The following is a 15,861-nucleotide window of genomic DNA, read 5'->3' on the forward strand; positions in this document are numbered from 1 at the left end:
ATGCTAATTTCTTCAAAGAGCACAGACACAATGTTTTCCCAGCTATCTGGTAGCCCTGCCAAATTAATACATAAAATTGGCCATCACACTCATTTATTTTTACCATTTAGTCTTTTTTTTTTTTTTTTAAATGAGCTTCCTCAGGCCAGAGTCCTAGCAGGTAAGAGATCGTTGGTCGTTTTGTAGCTGCACTGAAATCTTGAGGTGGAAATAAGGTGTGGGTCGGAGAAATGTGTCTTTGTCTCCACCTTCACTAGCAGCCTTCCATGAATCTTCCAATAGTGATAAGCACTTGACAGCTTACAAATCACTTTGCATCTGTTATCTACCTTGTCTGGCTACTCTCAAGTGGGCATTACCTTTAAAATATATATATAAATGAGGAAACAGACTTAAAAGGATGAAGTGATTTGTCCCAAATCCCAATTACTTTCCCTCTTTATTTTGTTGGCCCTTTATGATATTCTGTGTTATATATCAAATTAAATGGGCGAGCATATAGCTCAGTGGTAGAGCCCAAGCTTAGCCTGCACAATGTCCTGGGTTCAATCCCCAGTACCTCCATTAAAACAAATAAATAAACCTAATTACCTCCCCTCCCCAAACAAACAAACAAAAAACCCAAAATTAAAATGAACAGATATATACATATAGGTAATACATAATAGGAAAAAACCCAACCGAAATTCTGAATCTAATTCTCCCGTGATACTCACATGCTCTTGGGAAAAAGATACAAATGACCACGTTTAACCCCATAGTTTATATTCTTAGTCATATCTAGGCTTCTTTCTCAAATGTGTAGCCTACAGTTAAATACTGGTGTTTCCTCAGTTTAAAAACTACAGTTCCAGCTCATACGACTCAATAAGAAGAAAATAAACAACCCAATCCAAAAATGGGAAGAAGACCTAAACAAGCAATTCTCCAAGGAAGACATACAAATGATCAATAGACACATGAAAAAATGCTCAATATCACTAATTATCAGAGAAATGCAAATCAAAACTACAATGAGGTATCACCTCACACCAGTCAGAATGGCCATCATTCAAAAGTCCACAAATGACAAATGCTGGAGAGGGTGTGGAGAAAAGGGAACCCTCCTACACTGCTGGTGGGAATGTAGTTTGGTGCAGCCACTGTGGAAAACAGGATGGAGAGTCCTCAAAAGACTAGGAATAAATTTACCATACGATCCAGGAATCCCACTCCTGGGCTTATATCCAGAAGGAACCCTACTTCAGGATGACACCTGCACCCAAATGTTCATAGCAGCATTATTTACAATACCCAAGACATGGAAACAGCCTAAATGTCCATCAACAGGTGACTGGATAAAGAAGATGTGGTATATTTATACAATGGAATACTATTCAGCCATAAAAACCGACAACATAACGCCATTTGCAGCAACATGGATGCTCCTGGAGAATGTCATTCTAAGTGAAGTAAGCCAGAAAGGGAAAGAAAAATACCACATGAGATCGCTCATATGTGGAATCTAAGAAACAAACAAACAAAGCATAAATACAGAACAGAAATAGACTCATAGACATAGAATACAGACTTGTGGTTGCCAAGGGGGTGGGGGGTGGGAAGGGATAGATGGGATTTCAAAATTGTAGAACAGATAAACAAGATTATACTGTACAGCACAGGGAAATATACACAAGATCTTATGGTAGCTCACAGAGAAAGGAATGTGACAATTAATATATATATATGTTCATGTATAATTGAAAAATTGTACTCTACACTGGAATTTGACACAACATTGTAAAATGATTATAAATCAATAAAAAATGTTAAAAAATAATAAAAAACATAAAACTACAGTTCCTTCAAAGCTAGATGAAGCTTGCAGCCTGGTAGTTTCTACCCACCAACTTGGCAACGTATCTCCGGGGAACAGTGAGCATCCCTCTGGGTACCTACCTGGTTACAAATGACCTGTGTAAGCCACAAACTTCCGACACAACTTGACCCACCATTTCAGTGTCAGATGGGAGGATGGGAAAGGCGGCGCAGTGACTTTCCCTATTTCTCTTCGTACAGCTAAAAACCCTGGACACGCTTTAGAAAACAACATGAGAAGATTCTAAAAGATGGAGAGAATACAGGCTGACTGGGGACCTTGGGACCTGAAGCACGATGCTGCACTGATTCCTTGGATTTCCTTTTGCCTCATTTGTCTTAGACCGAGCAGGTAATCCAGAAACACCACCAACAAAAAGCCCAAGGAAAGTCTGCTCTTTCTTGCCAAAGGACTAGGTAAAGAATAGCCTAGTAAGACAGAAAATTTTTAGACAGTAATGACCGTACTTCAACCAAAGGCCATGGGAAAACACTGTGGTCTTATCCACACCACCAAAGGCCAAGTTGGGAGCCTAAATGTCCATCCTCACTGGGCTGTAACAAGGCTCTTTGATGTCCCACACCCCTGGTGGGGTCAGAGAAGGTCAAGTGGGGGATTTTCAAAGCCAATCCCTCCCCACATCCCATTCCGGCAGCATCACTGGGGACCATGTAGGGAGGCGAGGCTTCCTACCCCACTCAGGGACAAGACATTGCTCCCCTTCCTTACCGGTGTGGTGTCAGCGGAGGCCACATGGGGAGCAGGGACTCCCCACCCCAGCCCAGCAGTACTGAGGACCCCTGTCCCACATGTCAGTAGAGGCCAATGATGGACCTGGACTTCCAACACCGGCTTGTAGTGATGAGGGAGTGTCCCTCCAACCCTTTCTCTGTCAGAGCAGTGTCAGAGGAATCCTGCCCAAACAGAAGCTCCTGGCAGAATTCAGAGCCTCATAATATGCAAAATGTCTAGATTTCAACTGAAAATCCCTCATCACACCAAGAACCAGGAAAATCTGCACCTGAGTGAGAGAAGATGATTCACAGATGCCAACACTGACATGGCGCGGGTGTAAGAATCACCTGACAAGGACTTTTAAAACCGTCATGAGAACAAAGCCCCACTGAGCAATTACAAACATGCATGATACACATTTTAAAAATAACAGAAAGTCTCAGCAGAGGAACAGAATACACAGAGAATCCAATGCCATCGAAAACCACAATAACTGAAATAAAACCCAGTAATGGGCTCAAACAGCAGAACGGAAGGGACAGAGGAATCAGTGAACTTCAAGACAGAACAACAGAAAATACCCAATCGGAACAAAGAGAAAATCGCTGTGAACTGAACTGTCCCCCAAATTCGTATGCTGAAGTCCTAACCCCAATGTAACTGAATTCAGAGGTAGGGCTTTTAGGAGTAATCAGGTTAAATGAGGTTGTAAGTATAGGGTCTTAATCGGATAAGATTGGTAGACTTCTAAGCAGAGGAAGAGAGAATTCTCTCTCTATACCCATGTCCCGAGAGGCTTTGAGGACACAGCAAGAAGGCGGCCCTCTGAAAGCTGGGAAGAGAGCTCTTACCAGAAACCAGCTTGGCTGCAACCAGCTTGGCTGCACCTTCCCAGCCTCCAGAACTGTGAGAATTACATTTCTGTTTTTAAGCCACCCAGTCTGCGGTATAGGCACACCTCGGAGATACTGCAGCTTCAGTTCCAGACAACCACAATAAATCGAATAGCGCAACGAGTCACATACATTTTCTGGTTTCCCAGTGGGTAGAAAAGTTATCTTTACACTATACTGTAGTCTCTTAAGTGTGCAATGGTATTATGTCTAAAAAACAACATATATACCTTAATTTAAAAATACTTTATTGCTAAAAGATGCTAACCTTTAGCGAGTTGTAGTGGTCACTGATCACAGATCTCCATAACAAATAAAATAATAATGAAAAAGTTTGAAATATTGAGAGAGTTACCAAAATATGACACAGAGACATGAAGTGAGCAAATGCTGTGGGAAAAATGGCACCAATAGAATTACTCAACACAGGGTTGCCACAAACCTTGAATTTGTTAAAACACAGACGCACAATACCTACAAAGCACAATAAATTGAAGTGCAATAAAACAAGGTTTGCCTGTATTTCGTCTTAGAATCCAAACAGATTAAGACAGATTTTGGTACCTGAAAGTGTGATGCTGTTCTAACAAATAGCTAAAAATGTGGAAGCAGCTTTGGAACTGGGTAATGCTTAGAGGTTGGAAGTTTTGAAGTATGTACTAGAAATATGGATATTAAAAGGCATTCTGGTGAGGTCTCAGATGGAAATGAAGAACACATTATTGGAAACTGAAGAAAGGGGATGCTTGTTGTAAAGCAGCAAAGAAGGTGGCTCAACTGTGTTCCAGTGTTCGGTGGAAGGCAGAACCTGCAAGCAGTGAAACTGGATACCCAGCAGAGTTCCAGGCAAAGTACTGAGGGCACAGCTTGGGTCCTCCTAACTGCTTAGAGCAAAACTCGAGAGGCGAGAGATAAATTGAGGAAGGAACTACTAAACAAAGAGGAACTAGAACTTGGAGATTTAGAAAATTCTATCCACATTGCAAAACATGAAAAAGCTTGTTCTGGAGAGAACACTGAGGGTGTGGCTGATTTTGATTCATTTTGATCAAGAGATCAGGGTGTGTCTCAGATTTAAGCAGCTGTTCTCAGCAGAAGCCAGGAATAGAAATGGGACTTCACCAGCAGAAGCACCACCAGCTGGGACTAAAGGGGACAGAAAAACCAGACAAATGAAGGAAGACTGCTGGACTTCTTAGCCCCTGCAGGGCCAGACAGGGGAGCTCATTCAGCTTCAAGAAAAGGAAGAATGACTCTGAAGTCAGTTCGAAGATCTTTAGCCTGCCTTTGATTGCAAAGGATGGGGGCATCATCTCAGTTTCAACAGGCCAGACAGCTTCCAACCAGTTTGGAGGCAGGGCTGCCCAGTGGAGCCTTCTTGGCGGGTCTGCTGCACCAGTGGGTCTGGAAGGTGGGGCATCAAGCCAAAGAACCTTAAGACCTCATGCAGTTTGCCTTGCCAGGTTTTGGGCTCGCTTGGGACCCATCACCCCTTCCTTCTTCCCTATTTCTTCCCTTTGGAATGAGAATGTCTATTCTACACTGTCCCCTTTTAGAAGCACATGACACGTCTGGTTTCACAGGTTCACAGATGGACAAGCATTTTGCCTCAGGAGAATCTTCGAGTCTCACTCATATCTGAGTTATGTGATGTTTAGATGAGACTTTGGACTATAGAGCTGATGCTGGAATGAGTTAAGACTTTGGGGGTTGTTGGGATGGAGTGAATGTATTTTGCACATGAGAACACAAATTTTGGGGGGCCAGGGGCTAAACACTAAATTGTATTCCACCAAAATTCATATGTTGAAGTGCTAACTTCCAGGGAGGCTGAATTTGGAGGTAGAGTTTTTTGGAGTTAATTAAGGTTCAGTGAGGTCATAGGCTGGATTCCTAACTGGATAGGAATCTCCTTCTTCTTCATAAGAAGAGGGGGAGAGACAGCTTTCTCTTTTCACACGCATGCAGCAAGGAAAGGCCATGTGAGGACACGGCAAGAAAGCAGCCATCTGCAAGCCAGGAAGAGAGCCCTCACCAGAGATCAAAGTCGACACCTTGATCTTGGACTTCTAGCCTCCAGAACTGTAAGAAATTAGTTTCTGTTGTTTGAATCACACAATCTATGGTATTTTGTTAGGGAAACCCAAGCAGACTAAGAGAAAAATACACTGAAAAATAAATAAACAGGCCCTCAATAACCCAGGAGACTACAGTCAACAGACTAACATCTGTGAAATCCGGTGAAATCTGGTGTTCAGGAAGGAGAGGGGGGTGGGGGCTCAAAATGTATTCAAAGAAATTGTGGCCAAGAATCCCCCCAATTTGGCAAAAGACATAAATTTAAAAGATTCAAGAAGCTGGGAAAACAGGATAAACTCAAAGAAATGCACACTAAGACATCACAGTCAAACTTGTAAAAACTAAAAACACAGTAGTCAAAAATGTTTGCAAAAATAACCTTCGAAGTTTCAGGGAAAAACAAATTATGTTTAACGATATCACCTCCCTCTATCCAAGAGTAAACTGGTGAAAAGTAAGGATGCCAAAGTCTTTTCACGTTTTTCACAATCTAATACGCTGTGTCAGTTCAGCTCTACAACTAAATTCAGTGATGGCATGAAAAAGTCTAAGGTCCAAATGACACACAACTGAGCTAAAGCTTTGTCAATAAGCACATTCTCAGCTTAAAGCAGGTTGAAAACATCAGAGGTCCTTTCTGTGGTCGCCCTGTCTAGGCCTTCGGTCTTGACCCCTGGAGTTAATGTGATTCTCAGTACATGACTTCTCAAAAAGTAAGGTCTGAAAGACCAGAAGTGCAGAAGTGGGCTGCTAGGCCAACATTCCTTGGCTTCAAGGTGGAAACACTGCAACTGACCAACAAGTCTTGACGTATTTTCCCTGGTTGTATTCATATGGGTAGTTATCTTTATCCACATTTCTTGAGTTCATTTCCCCAGCTCTTTTTCTCTACCCTTTCCATCTACCTCCTAAGTGCTCTTGTATTTAAGACTAAAGACAACTTCCCTTCTGCCACTACTCTCGCCCCTGGATAAACTCACTGTGAATCGTCAACCTCTTATTTCTACCCGGGCATCTTCCCTAAAAGAACCATTTATCCCTTTAAGTTTTTAGCCCATTAACATTCTGAGATCACCCAGCCCAGCTAAGATTCCTCTATTGTGGCATATCCTATTTCCATCCCAGGGACTGTGCAGTTTACATACACATTAGGGTGTTGGAAATAATTTTCCCTTCTCCCCAGGGAAATCCACAGTGTCCTCTATTAGGACATTAAAAAAAAATGTAAAACCATTCTTTCACACTCTAGGAAAGCTATGTCCCATATCAACAGTGACTTATCAATTGATATCTTTTTTTGTTACAGTCTTAAATTCCTTTCTCGCCCTCACAGCGTGGATAGTCATTGTTCAATCAATATGTTCGGAATGTACTAGATTTACATGGTCTTTATGCAGTATAAATTCCGTTTTGCTAGCTGAAGGCTGAATGGTCACTAAAGACTTTCCCATACTCCTTGCTCTTCCCTCTAGCGTGAGTTTTCTGATGTTGAGAAAGGGACGAACTCTGGCTGAAAGCTCTCCCGCATTCCTTACACTTGTAGGGTTTTTCTCCAGTGTGAGTTTTCTGATGCTTTGTAAGTGACGAGCTCTGGCTGAAAGCTTTTCCACAGTCTTTACACTTGTAAGGTTTCTCTCCAGTGTGTGTCCTCTGATGACGAATGAGGGCTGAGCGGTCACTGAAGGCTTTGGCACAATCACTGCATTTGTAGGGTTTCTCCCCAGTGTGAGTCCTCTGGTGCTGAGTCAGGGCTGAACAGTAACCAAACGCTTTCCCACATTCGTGACACTCATAAGGCCTCTCTCCAGTGTGAGTTCTCTGGTGCTGAATAAGGCCTGAACGATCACTGAACGCTTTCCCGCATTCGTTACACTTATAGGGTTTCTCTCCAGTGTGAATGACCTGATGCTGGGTAAGGAACGTGCTTTGGCTGAAGGCCTTCCCACATTCATTACACTCATAAGGTTTCTCTCCTGTATGAATTCGCTGGTGCTGAGTGAGGTACGAACTCTGATTAAAGGCCTTCCCACATTCATTGCATTCATAGGGTTTCTCCCCAGTGTGGATTATATGATGCCGAATAAGGGCTGAGCGGTGACTGAAGGCTTTCCCACATTCGTGACATTTGTAAGGTTTCTCTCCCGTGTGAATTCTCTGGTGTAGGGTGAGGTGTATGCTCTGGCTAAAGGCTTTACCACATTCATTACATTCATAGGGTTTTTCTCCTGTGTGAATCCTCTGATGCAAGACAAAAGCTGAGTAGTAGCTAAAGGCCTTCTCGCACTCATTACACTTCCAGGGTTTCTTCCCTGCACAAATTTTCTCATGCCTCGTTAGATCTGAATTCTGTTTCAAGTTCTTTTTAAATGAATCACAACGATGTAGTCTCTCCCCTTGCTGTGGAACAAGTAATGACCTCCGACTGAAATTTCTTCCAAATCCATCACACAGGTAACTTCTCTCCCCAGGTTTCTTCTGAGGGGCAACCTCTTGTATTAAGAGTTTCTCGTGGTTTTCTTGCTGACTCTCTAAAGAATCCTCACCTTCACTGGAACCTTCCTTTGGAAATCTTTCAGTTAACACCCCAGGGGCTGAGTCTTCTTCAGAACTGTCCTGCTCTGGAGTGAGCGCCTTGCTTTCTGGTCTTGCCTCCCAGTCTGAAAGAAACACAACTCCAATGTATCGTTTCCTACACCGAGAGGAAAATGACTGCTGTGGTAGGGAAATAATGAAACGAACAAACAAAATAATGCACATAAAGAGACTAACGGATAAGAAACAGGAGGGTCTGGTGGAGACAGGACTGGGATCAGTGACGGGTCTCCCAGGGATCGCCCAGTGTCACCACCTCACCAGAGTCTCACCTCTTCATGCCTTGACAATGACCATCATTAGCCGATCTTGCCACCAATCCACTCCTGTTCCACTATGTCCCAATCACTGCTAACAGACCAACCTTTTAAAACCATACCTCTTACATCAAAATCTCTGTTGGTTCCACTGTCCCCAAGTGAGACACAAATCCTAGAAGCTAGCATTCGAGGTGGTCCAGATTTACAAATTCAATTAGTAATTAAAAAGCAACTGACAATCTCTGATCTATTCATACTCAACAAATTAGAAACAGTAAAACAGAGCCAAGTTAAAAAAAAAAATGAGTAGTGTGTGGGCAGGGGAAGGTCAAATCCCCACATGCTCAGATTGGTCCCCAACTTGTCAGGACACCTGCCCCTGAATTCTAGGCTTCCTGGTAAGATTTGGGGAAGAAACTGTACTGCTAGAAGTGTTTAAATATTCCAGGCTTAAATGGTCATTAATATCTATTCCCACCATGACTCTCCATGAAATAGATCAAGACAATACAATGTTTATCATAATCAGAAGCGGCTGGGATTTCCAGGACAAATAGGTAGAAATAGATTAAAGGCAAATGGACTTTTAGCTAAGGGGAAGCCTCAAACATTTGCAGAGAACATATGCTTAGTGGAAGATAGTCAGAGCCTTGCCTACCCGGTGTTAAGGGTTCAAGATGGACAGAGAAGGTAAAATGACTAGGCAGGGGCAGGTATACCGACAAAGGTCCTGAAGACAGAGAAACACAGAACTGGCCCAGTGAACAGCTCACTGTGGGGAATCCGGCAGTGTTACGCTGTCTTAAGTGGACGAGGATAAGACTAAAGAAAGTAAAATTAGCTTGTAGTCTAGTGCAGTATCCAGTTGGACAGAAGTGACAGGCTCAAATCCATGACATTTTCTGAAAGAAAAGTTAGCAGGACTTCATCATTAGCTCTCCTTTGCTTACCAGATAGCCAGGTACTGTTCTAAGCATTTCTCTCGGATTATATCATTTTATCCTCACAACAACCCTATGAGGTAAGCGCTATAATGATAGCATTTCACAGCTGGGGAATGTGAGCCATAGGAAGGCTAACTCACCTGCTGAAGGTCACAGAGTTAGTAAGTAGTTGAGATTGGCTTTTGAACCTAAGAATGATTGCAAAGTCTACATTCTTAACCACTATGCTATGCTGCCTCTGCTTAGACAGAGAGGAAGGGAAGTAAAGACTCAGAAATGAATTCACAGTCATTGGTCTGAGACAAAAAGTCACACTATCCTGCCAAGATAAAATAACATATATGAAAAAGCCTGGTTTAGAGCCTTGCACCCAGGCAAATTACTAACAAACGTTAAATGTTGATTTTATTTCACCTTATTTGGGAAAAAGAATTAGTCTGAAAGGGTAGAAAGTATTTACTTTCTAAAAAATAACATTATGACTTTATAACAGATCTCCAGTTCACTTCAACCCTTCCAGGGGTCTAGCAAAATCAAGCATTTCAAAGATGCTCTTCCATGGACCATCTGGGTTTTATGTTCACTGTTTCCAACAATCACTCACCTGGACTAGCTGCTTTTGAGACTTCTCTCTCCAGCTCCTCCCCACACTCCAACTGAGAGATTACATCAGGCTTGGAAATTGGCAGCCCTGTTCATGGGGAAAGATAAAGGAGTCTGGTAAAGGGTCCAGTGTCAGCTCCTTGGTTGCTGGGGAAGACAGTGTAAGAGAGAGAGGTTGGTTCTGAATTTCTCTGAAGAAGGTAGGAAGACTGATATGGGGTCCATTTGAGTTCAGAACAATTGAATCACTTTTTTTTTCCTCTCCCTATTAAAATAAGCACCCATTTATTAAGAGGTGCTTCCACTAGAACTTTGTCTCAACATCCTTGGTCAGGGAGTAGGGAAGAAGGATGCTATGACCTTGGCAAATTCAATTTTAAAAAGGTGTCCATTTCTAACTCCAGGAGTGTTAAACCTATATTTAGAAACAAGAAGAGCAGAAATTGCCTGTTCTCAGACCTTACACAGGGATTAAAAATCTTTGAATCTAAGCACCTCAGGGCTCCTAGGAACTGAGGAAGCAAAGGTACCACACTGGGTAAATTCACAGGGGGCGGGGAGCCATCCTTACCCAGCAAGACCAGATTCCTATGCTTCTCAGGCACATCTCCCTGAGGAGGGTTCAGCTGCCCCCACTGGGTGAGAGCCTCAGCCATATCCCTGATCATCAAGGACTCCTGAAAAACGAAACACATCAGTGCTCACCCAGGGACCTCCTTCCGGAAGGTGCTGGGATGGACTCAAACTGTCGGCACAAGAGAAGGAAGACAGGAAAGGCAGGAAGGTTAGACAAAACGACCTCTAACTTCCCTTCCAACACTAAGACCCTCTGGCGCATTTGTAGCCTCAGATGCTCCTTACCTCCACGCATCAGAACCGCGTGTAATCTGCTGTGGGAAGGAAAACTTCAGTGTAAATCTGCAAATACCAAGTTACTAGTTTACGCATTGACAAGTTATAGAACTATAGAAATCCTTACTCTTTAGACACGGGAAAGTAGAGAAAATATAATTATGAATTAAGTATTTTCTTTGTGGTATGGTTTTAAAATATAAGGGGTTCAAGAAATCCTTCTCTGCACTAAGTATTTTCTCCCAGGACCATTCTCTGCTCTGGATCTGGGCGTGGCCTCTAGTAAGTACAAAGTTGCCTAGGAAAATACGAATTACTTCTCTCTCTAGTTTTCCTTCGTGAATAAAATCAGTCTAATGTATATTAAAAATTAGGAAGTTTGCTATGCATGTCACAGTATATAGATTGATTTGTAAAACAGCATTTCAAGCCCAATTACTATGAAAGTTCCCAGTGTTCTTGCCATTTTTCATAATGGCCCTGATTGGTCTGACCCACCCCCCACCTACTCTCTACCCCACTGAACACTACTCCTCCTGCATTCTCTGTGCTCCAGCTGGTAACTGTCTTTCAGCTGCTTGGAATGTGTGCCATGCTCCCTTCTGCCCCTTCACATGTGCTACTTTCTGTTCCTGAATGTTCTCCGCTTGCCCCGTCCTTTCAGCTGTTTTAATCACACTTCAGATCTCAGCTCAGGTGCTACCTCCTCAGGGAAGCTTTCCCTGACCCTCTGGACTGTAGCACCATGTTCCTTCCCTTCTCTCGGGTTACCCACACTTTGAGGGGACTTCGTGATTAACGTTGGTCTGCCCCATTAGACGTTAACCTCCAGAGAGAGCAGAGGCCAGGTCTAATTTTACTCAGTGAAGCAGCCCTAGTTGTTGGTTCAGAGCTGGAACATTGTAAATATTTGTCAAAGACACAAATGAAGTAAGGAATACTTGAATAAGAATTGGCAGAAACAAGTTTACATGGAATGCTCTATAAAAGTGTTCATGGGAACAGAGGTGGGAGGGAAGCATAAGTGTACAGAACATTGAAAACACTGCAGGAGTGTTTCCTTTGGCCTAACCCTGATCTGAATGACAGGCACAAAATTTAGACTGTGCACTAAAATGTAGACAGAGGGAGTAAGTAGAGTGGGTAATGCTCCTTTGAATCTATAGCTGAATCTGTTTACTGCTGATTAACATCTAATCATTTTTCTAAATTTATAAAAAATTTTTTTCTATACAACTTCAATTTAATGGAGACATATTAAAACAGACGAGTCCCTGGTATGCCAGTAAATGAACCAGCCATGGCTCTTTGAACCCCGACTTTTGCCATAGCCCCCCAAAGATGTATTTACATATAACGGTTAATTTTGTTTATATTCTGCATTCAAGTATTTAATATATATCATATATATACACACACACACACACATATATATGGTATACGATATATATGTGTATATATATATGATATATATCCTCCAAAAACAAAAGGTAAAATAATCCACTTAATAAAATAAAAGAACTACCTACTTTGAAAATCCTCTACTCAAAATAATTTAACTTTGTCTAATACTTGAAGTATGAAATTACTACCCCTTTTATTTAAGTTATGGTCCCTTAAGGCCACATGCCTCAGGAGTTTCAACACAAGCAATATAATTTGTAGTCTCCTTTTTTTTTTTTTTTTTTTAACAAACAGTGCAGCAGTAACAGATTATCCAGCAGTTCCTTTCAGACTGTAGTTCTGAGAAAAACCTCAGCAATCAAACCCATTCACGGAGCTGCTGCTCAGTGTGTGCGCTGGGGCTGGAGGGCACAGGCAGACCAGTCACACGCTGTCCAGCAGATGCCACTGACCTTCTCTCCCGTATGCCCTTTGAAAGGGATCTACAAATTTAGATCAGAATTGGAACTTGTTTTCTCCCAGCGTTTTACGTGGATTGTCGGTACCTGTGTGCTGTCAGGCAGGCCTGAGGTTGACGAGCACTCCCAGTGCCTTTGCCACGGGGTCTGCCAACCTCCCAGTGTCCTAGGCCAGTCCTACAGAATCATCGTGACTAACCTTCTCTCGTCAATCAGTCAGGGCATGATTCGTCTTGCTGGGCCTCTAAAAACTTTCATGGGGCCTTATGTGCCTTTGGAATAAGACCCCGTGTGGATTTTTCCATGGTCTGGCTACAACACACCTACGTTTCCCTCATCACACTCCAGCTCACTCCACAGTGGCACCCATTCCCCCTGAAGACCTCCGACTCTCTCATCACTTGGAGACTTTTTTGCAAAGTTGTTTTTTCTCTTAGAACATTCCTGTATTTATTTTCCAACTACCTACTCTCTCTTGGTTTTCAAAGTGCAGCTTTTAACCCAGCATTTTCCCCTCCAAATACTCTAGAGGATGGAAAAACTCTTCTAGGGCTTTTTATGACTTGTCTATACCAGTGATTTCTGTATTTAAAAAATACATACGTTTCTTCTTGCCATTTAACTATTTTACTTATCTGTATCTTATCTCCTCAGTAAACTTTACAAGGGAGAGCCAACTGGCTTATATTCCTTTGCATCTCACCAGGAGGTCAATTACAGTACTGAAGGGCTGGTAAGTGTGCATCTAGCACTAAGTGGATTGAGAACCAATGCTAGGAGGGAAAGGTCTGCATAAGTGAGGAGCAATTACTGTCAGGTTCACCACTCATCATTTTATCGGGCTGAAGTCAGAGGTCTAGGAATCAAGGTTGAGCAAACCCATAACAATACAAGAAACCGTATTCATGTTCCGAGAACAGAAAAACAGAAGAAAAGTAAACCCACCTGGGATGCAGGGGTCAGCAGCACAGTGGTGAGGCCCTTTTCTTTTGGGTTTCCAGCATGGGGAAGGTCACTTTTCTGAAGGTCCTCAGAAAGTGACCCTATAAGTGGAAACAGGAGCCACTGTGATTACTCTTACTTGCAGTAAACTCACAGAAACTGCCATACATAGTGACTTGTCACTTAAGAGTCAACACAGGGAACCAAGGGACAATCCCAAAATATCTCTGAATCAAGACAATTGTGATCATGGATGGCTGCCTCAGGTTCCTCCTACTCCGCCCTTAAACTCCAGTAGAACTCTGCTACGAGATCCTGGACACTTAAATTAAATACGTATTTCTATCTCTCATCTGCTGAGTGACAGTCAGAATAATCTCAAAGCCCCCATGGGTCAAATTATGCCTCAGTGGGTCACTCCTGTTCTATTCCAGGCTCACAGGATGAAAGACTTGGTTAAATTCTTTTTGACACTGGCTTTTCAGATTCAACATTGGCTTGTTCAGAAAAGCAATGGGTCTTGTGGGGGGGAAATGCAGGACTCTAAACAAATCCTGTGAATTCCCGAATCCTCACTTTCCCCATCCGCCAAATGGGCCTATTCGGTAGTCCGCTTCCCCCATAATTGTCTTATGGGGTTCCTGTGAGAACAAAAGAAAATCATTATGAAAAACCAAATTGTCAGACCTGTTGATTTAGGGGGCAAGGGAGGCATCATTCCAAAGCCCAGCAGGGCAATGCAGGTAGCGGGCTCCCCTTAAACCGCAACGTGAGACCAACTGGTAGGAAAGGGCTCTCTCCCAGAGAAGACGTGATGCTCGTCCTTCCTGAGCCTGCCCCAGCCAGAGGGCAGCCTTTCTCCTTTTTTGTCTCCAGCAGGGGCCGCATCCCTCCGAAATTCTCACCTTTGCCCCCAGTCTCCATAACGACTCCCTCCCCGCCGGCACAGGCGACGACTGCGGCGGGAGAAGGGCGCGGTGAACGCGCGAGGGGCCCGGGGGTCCACCGCTCGGGTCCACCCAGAGGCCCTGAACGCGAGTGCTACCCTCTCAGGGCAGCCTCGCTCCCCGACCCAGGACCCCCCCACCCCCGCCCTCCTTCCAGCTACTCAGACTCAGAAGGACACGCGCTCAGCCCTCCTCGACCCCAGGCTCGACCTCACGAACGACACAGAGGAAGCCCTGCCGGCGACAAAGGCATCTAGGAGCCTGCCGGGCCGAGTCGCGCCGCTCCGAGCTCGCGACTGAACTACAGCTCCCAGAATCCTCCGCGGGGCGCGGGCGCGGTCGCGTCACAGGACGCCGCTTCCCAGAGGACCCCGCGGGGCACGGGTCAGGCGGCCTTCTGCTCCCGGAAGTGTCTCCGCAACGGCGCGCGGCGGTGCTGGTCTTCCGGAGAGGTCGGCCCCTCAGAGAGCTTCTTACTGGACACCCAAAGGGCTGCGCCTTCCTCGGTGCCTACTCTGGGCTCCAGCCCCGGAAGACATGCTTGGCCGCGCCAAACCCAGTCTTACCAGGAAATTCACCCTGGGCAACTGTAGCTGGCAGAGCGCGGCGCCCCGACCCACCCGGATTCCTCTCTGTCTGCTGTGCTCCCTCGGAGGGGAGGCGCCTGCATCCCAAAGGATGCTCACCCCCACCCGGTCGCTTCCCCTCTACTGCGTCTCCGCGGCCCATTGCCTGCTGACTGGTCTCACTTCTCATTCTATTCTCAACACAACTGTACCCCTATCTCAGAACAAAAGCCAAAGTCTCTCCATTGGCCCACAAAGCCCCTCAAAATCTTCATAATCCACACACTCTAGCCCTCTGATCTCATCTCCTACTACTTTCCCCTCATTTGTTCTGCTGAAGCCACACTGGCATCTTCGTCACTCTTTAGGTGAAGCATGCTTCCACTATGGAATTTTTGTGCTTGCTCACCTGCCTGGGTATCCTTCCCCAGACGTCCACACGCCTGCTCTCTCACCTCCTCCAAGCTTTTGTTCAACTTCCCAGTGAAGCCTTCTCTGACCACACTTCTTCATTATTCCATAGTGCTTCTTTCTTTCTAACATACGGTTATTACTTTTGTTTATTGGGTGTCTCCCAACACACATACACCCAGAGATAAAGCTCCACAGGGCAAGGAGTGTCCCCAGGGTACTTAGATGATCAATAACTGAATCAATATCCTCTGTACTTGCAGAGAAGGTATAAGTGTCTGAAACTAATATGGCCTTCATTGCTTTTCTTGACTTCA

General features: G+C 44.2%; 1 protein-coding gene across 3 annotated transcripts; it reads right to left on the reverse strand.

Annotated features, from left to right (window-relative positions):
• Nucleotides 1-3,717: 3,717 nt before the first annotated feature.
• Nucleotides 3,718-14,864, reverse strand: ZNF892 (zinc finger protein 892). 3 transcript variants are annotated; one of them, XM_064481909.1, is made up of 5 exons: nucleotides 14,526-14,864; nucleotides 13,624-13,721; nucleotides 10,536-10,641; nucleotides 9,966-10,052; nucleotides 3,718-8,222 (listed from the first exon to the last, which is right to left on the reverse strand). In XM_064481909.1, the coding sequence occupies exons 1-5, from the start codon at nucleotides 14,542-14,544 to the stop codon at nucleotides 6,979-6,981; spliced, it is 1,554 nt and encodes a 517-aa protein (XP_064337979.1). In that variant the 5' UTR covers nucleotides 14,545-14,864; the 3' UTR covers nucleotides 3,718-6,978. The 3 variants fall into 3 exon arrangements, with proteins under 3 accessions (XP_064337979.1, XP_064337978.1, XP_031297079.1); XM_064481908.1 differs by having other exon boundaries at nucleotides 14,308-14,864; XM_031441219.2 differs by having other exon boundaries at nucleotides 14,778-14,855.
• Between the last annotated feature and the right edge of the window lie 997 nt (nucleotides 14,865-15,861).

Source organism: Camelus dromedarius, chromosome 33, assembly GCF_036321535.1.
Source record: "Camelus dromedarius isolate mCamDro1 chromosome 33, mCamDro1.pat, whole genome shotgun sequence".
In the NCBI taxonomy this organism is placed as follows: Eukaryota; Metazoa; Chordata; class Mammalia; order Artiodactyla; family Camelidae; genus Camelus; species Camelus dromedarius.

Coding starts and splice junctions, on each gene's coding strand:
- ZNF892 (XM_064481908.1), bottom strand. CDS start 14,338: ATGATGCCTCCCTTGCCCCCTAAATCAACAG. Junction 13,722..14,307: donor CTTGCCCCCTAAATCAACAG/GTCTGACAATTT, acceptor TTCCACTTATAG/GGTCACTTTCTGAGGACCTT. Junction 8,223..9,965: donor CTCAAAAGCAGCTAGTCCAG/GTGAGTGATTGT, acceptor TGTTTCTTTCAG/ACTGGGAGGCAAGACCAGAA.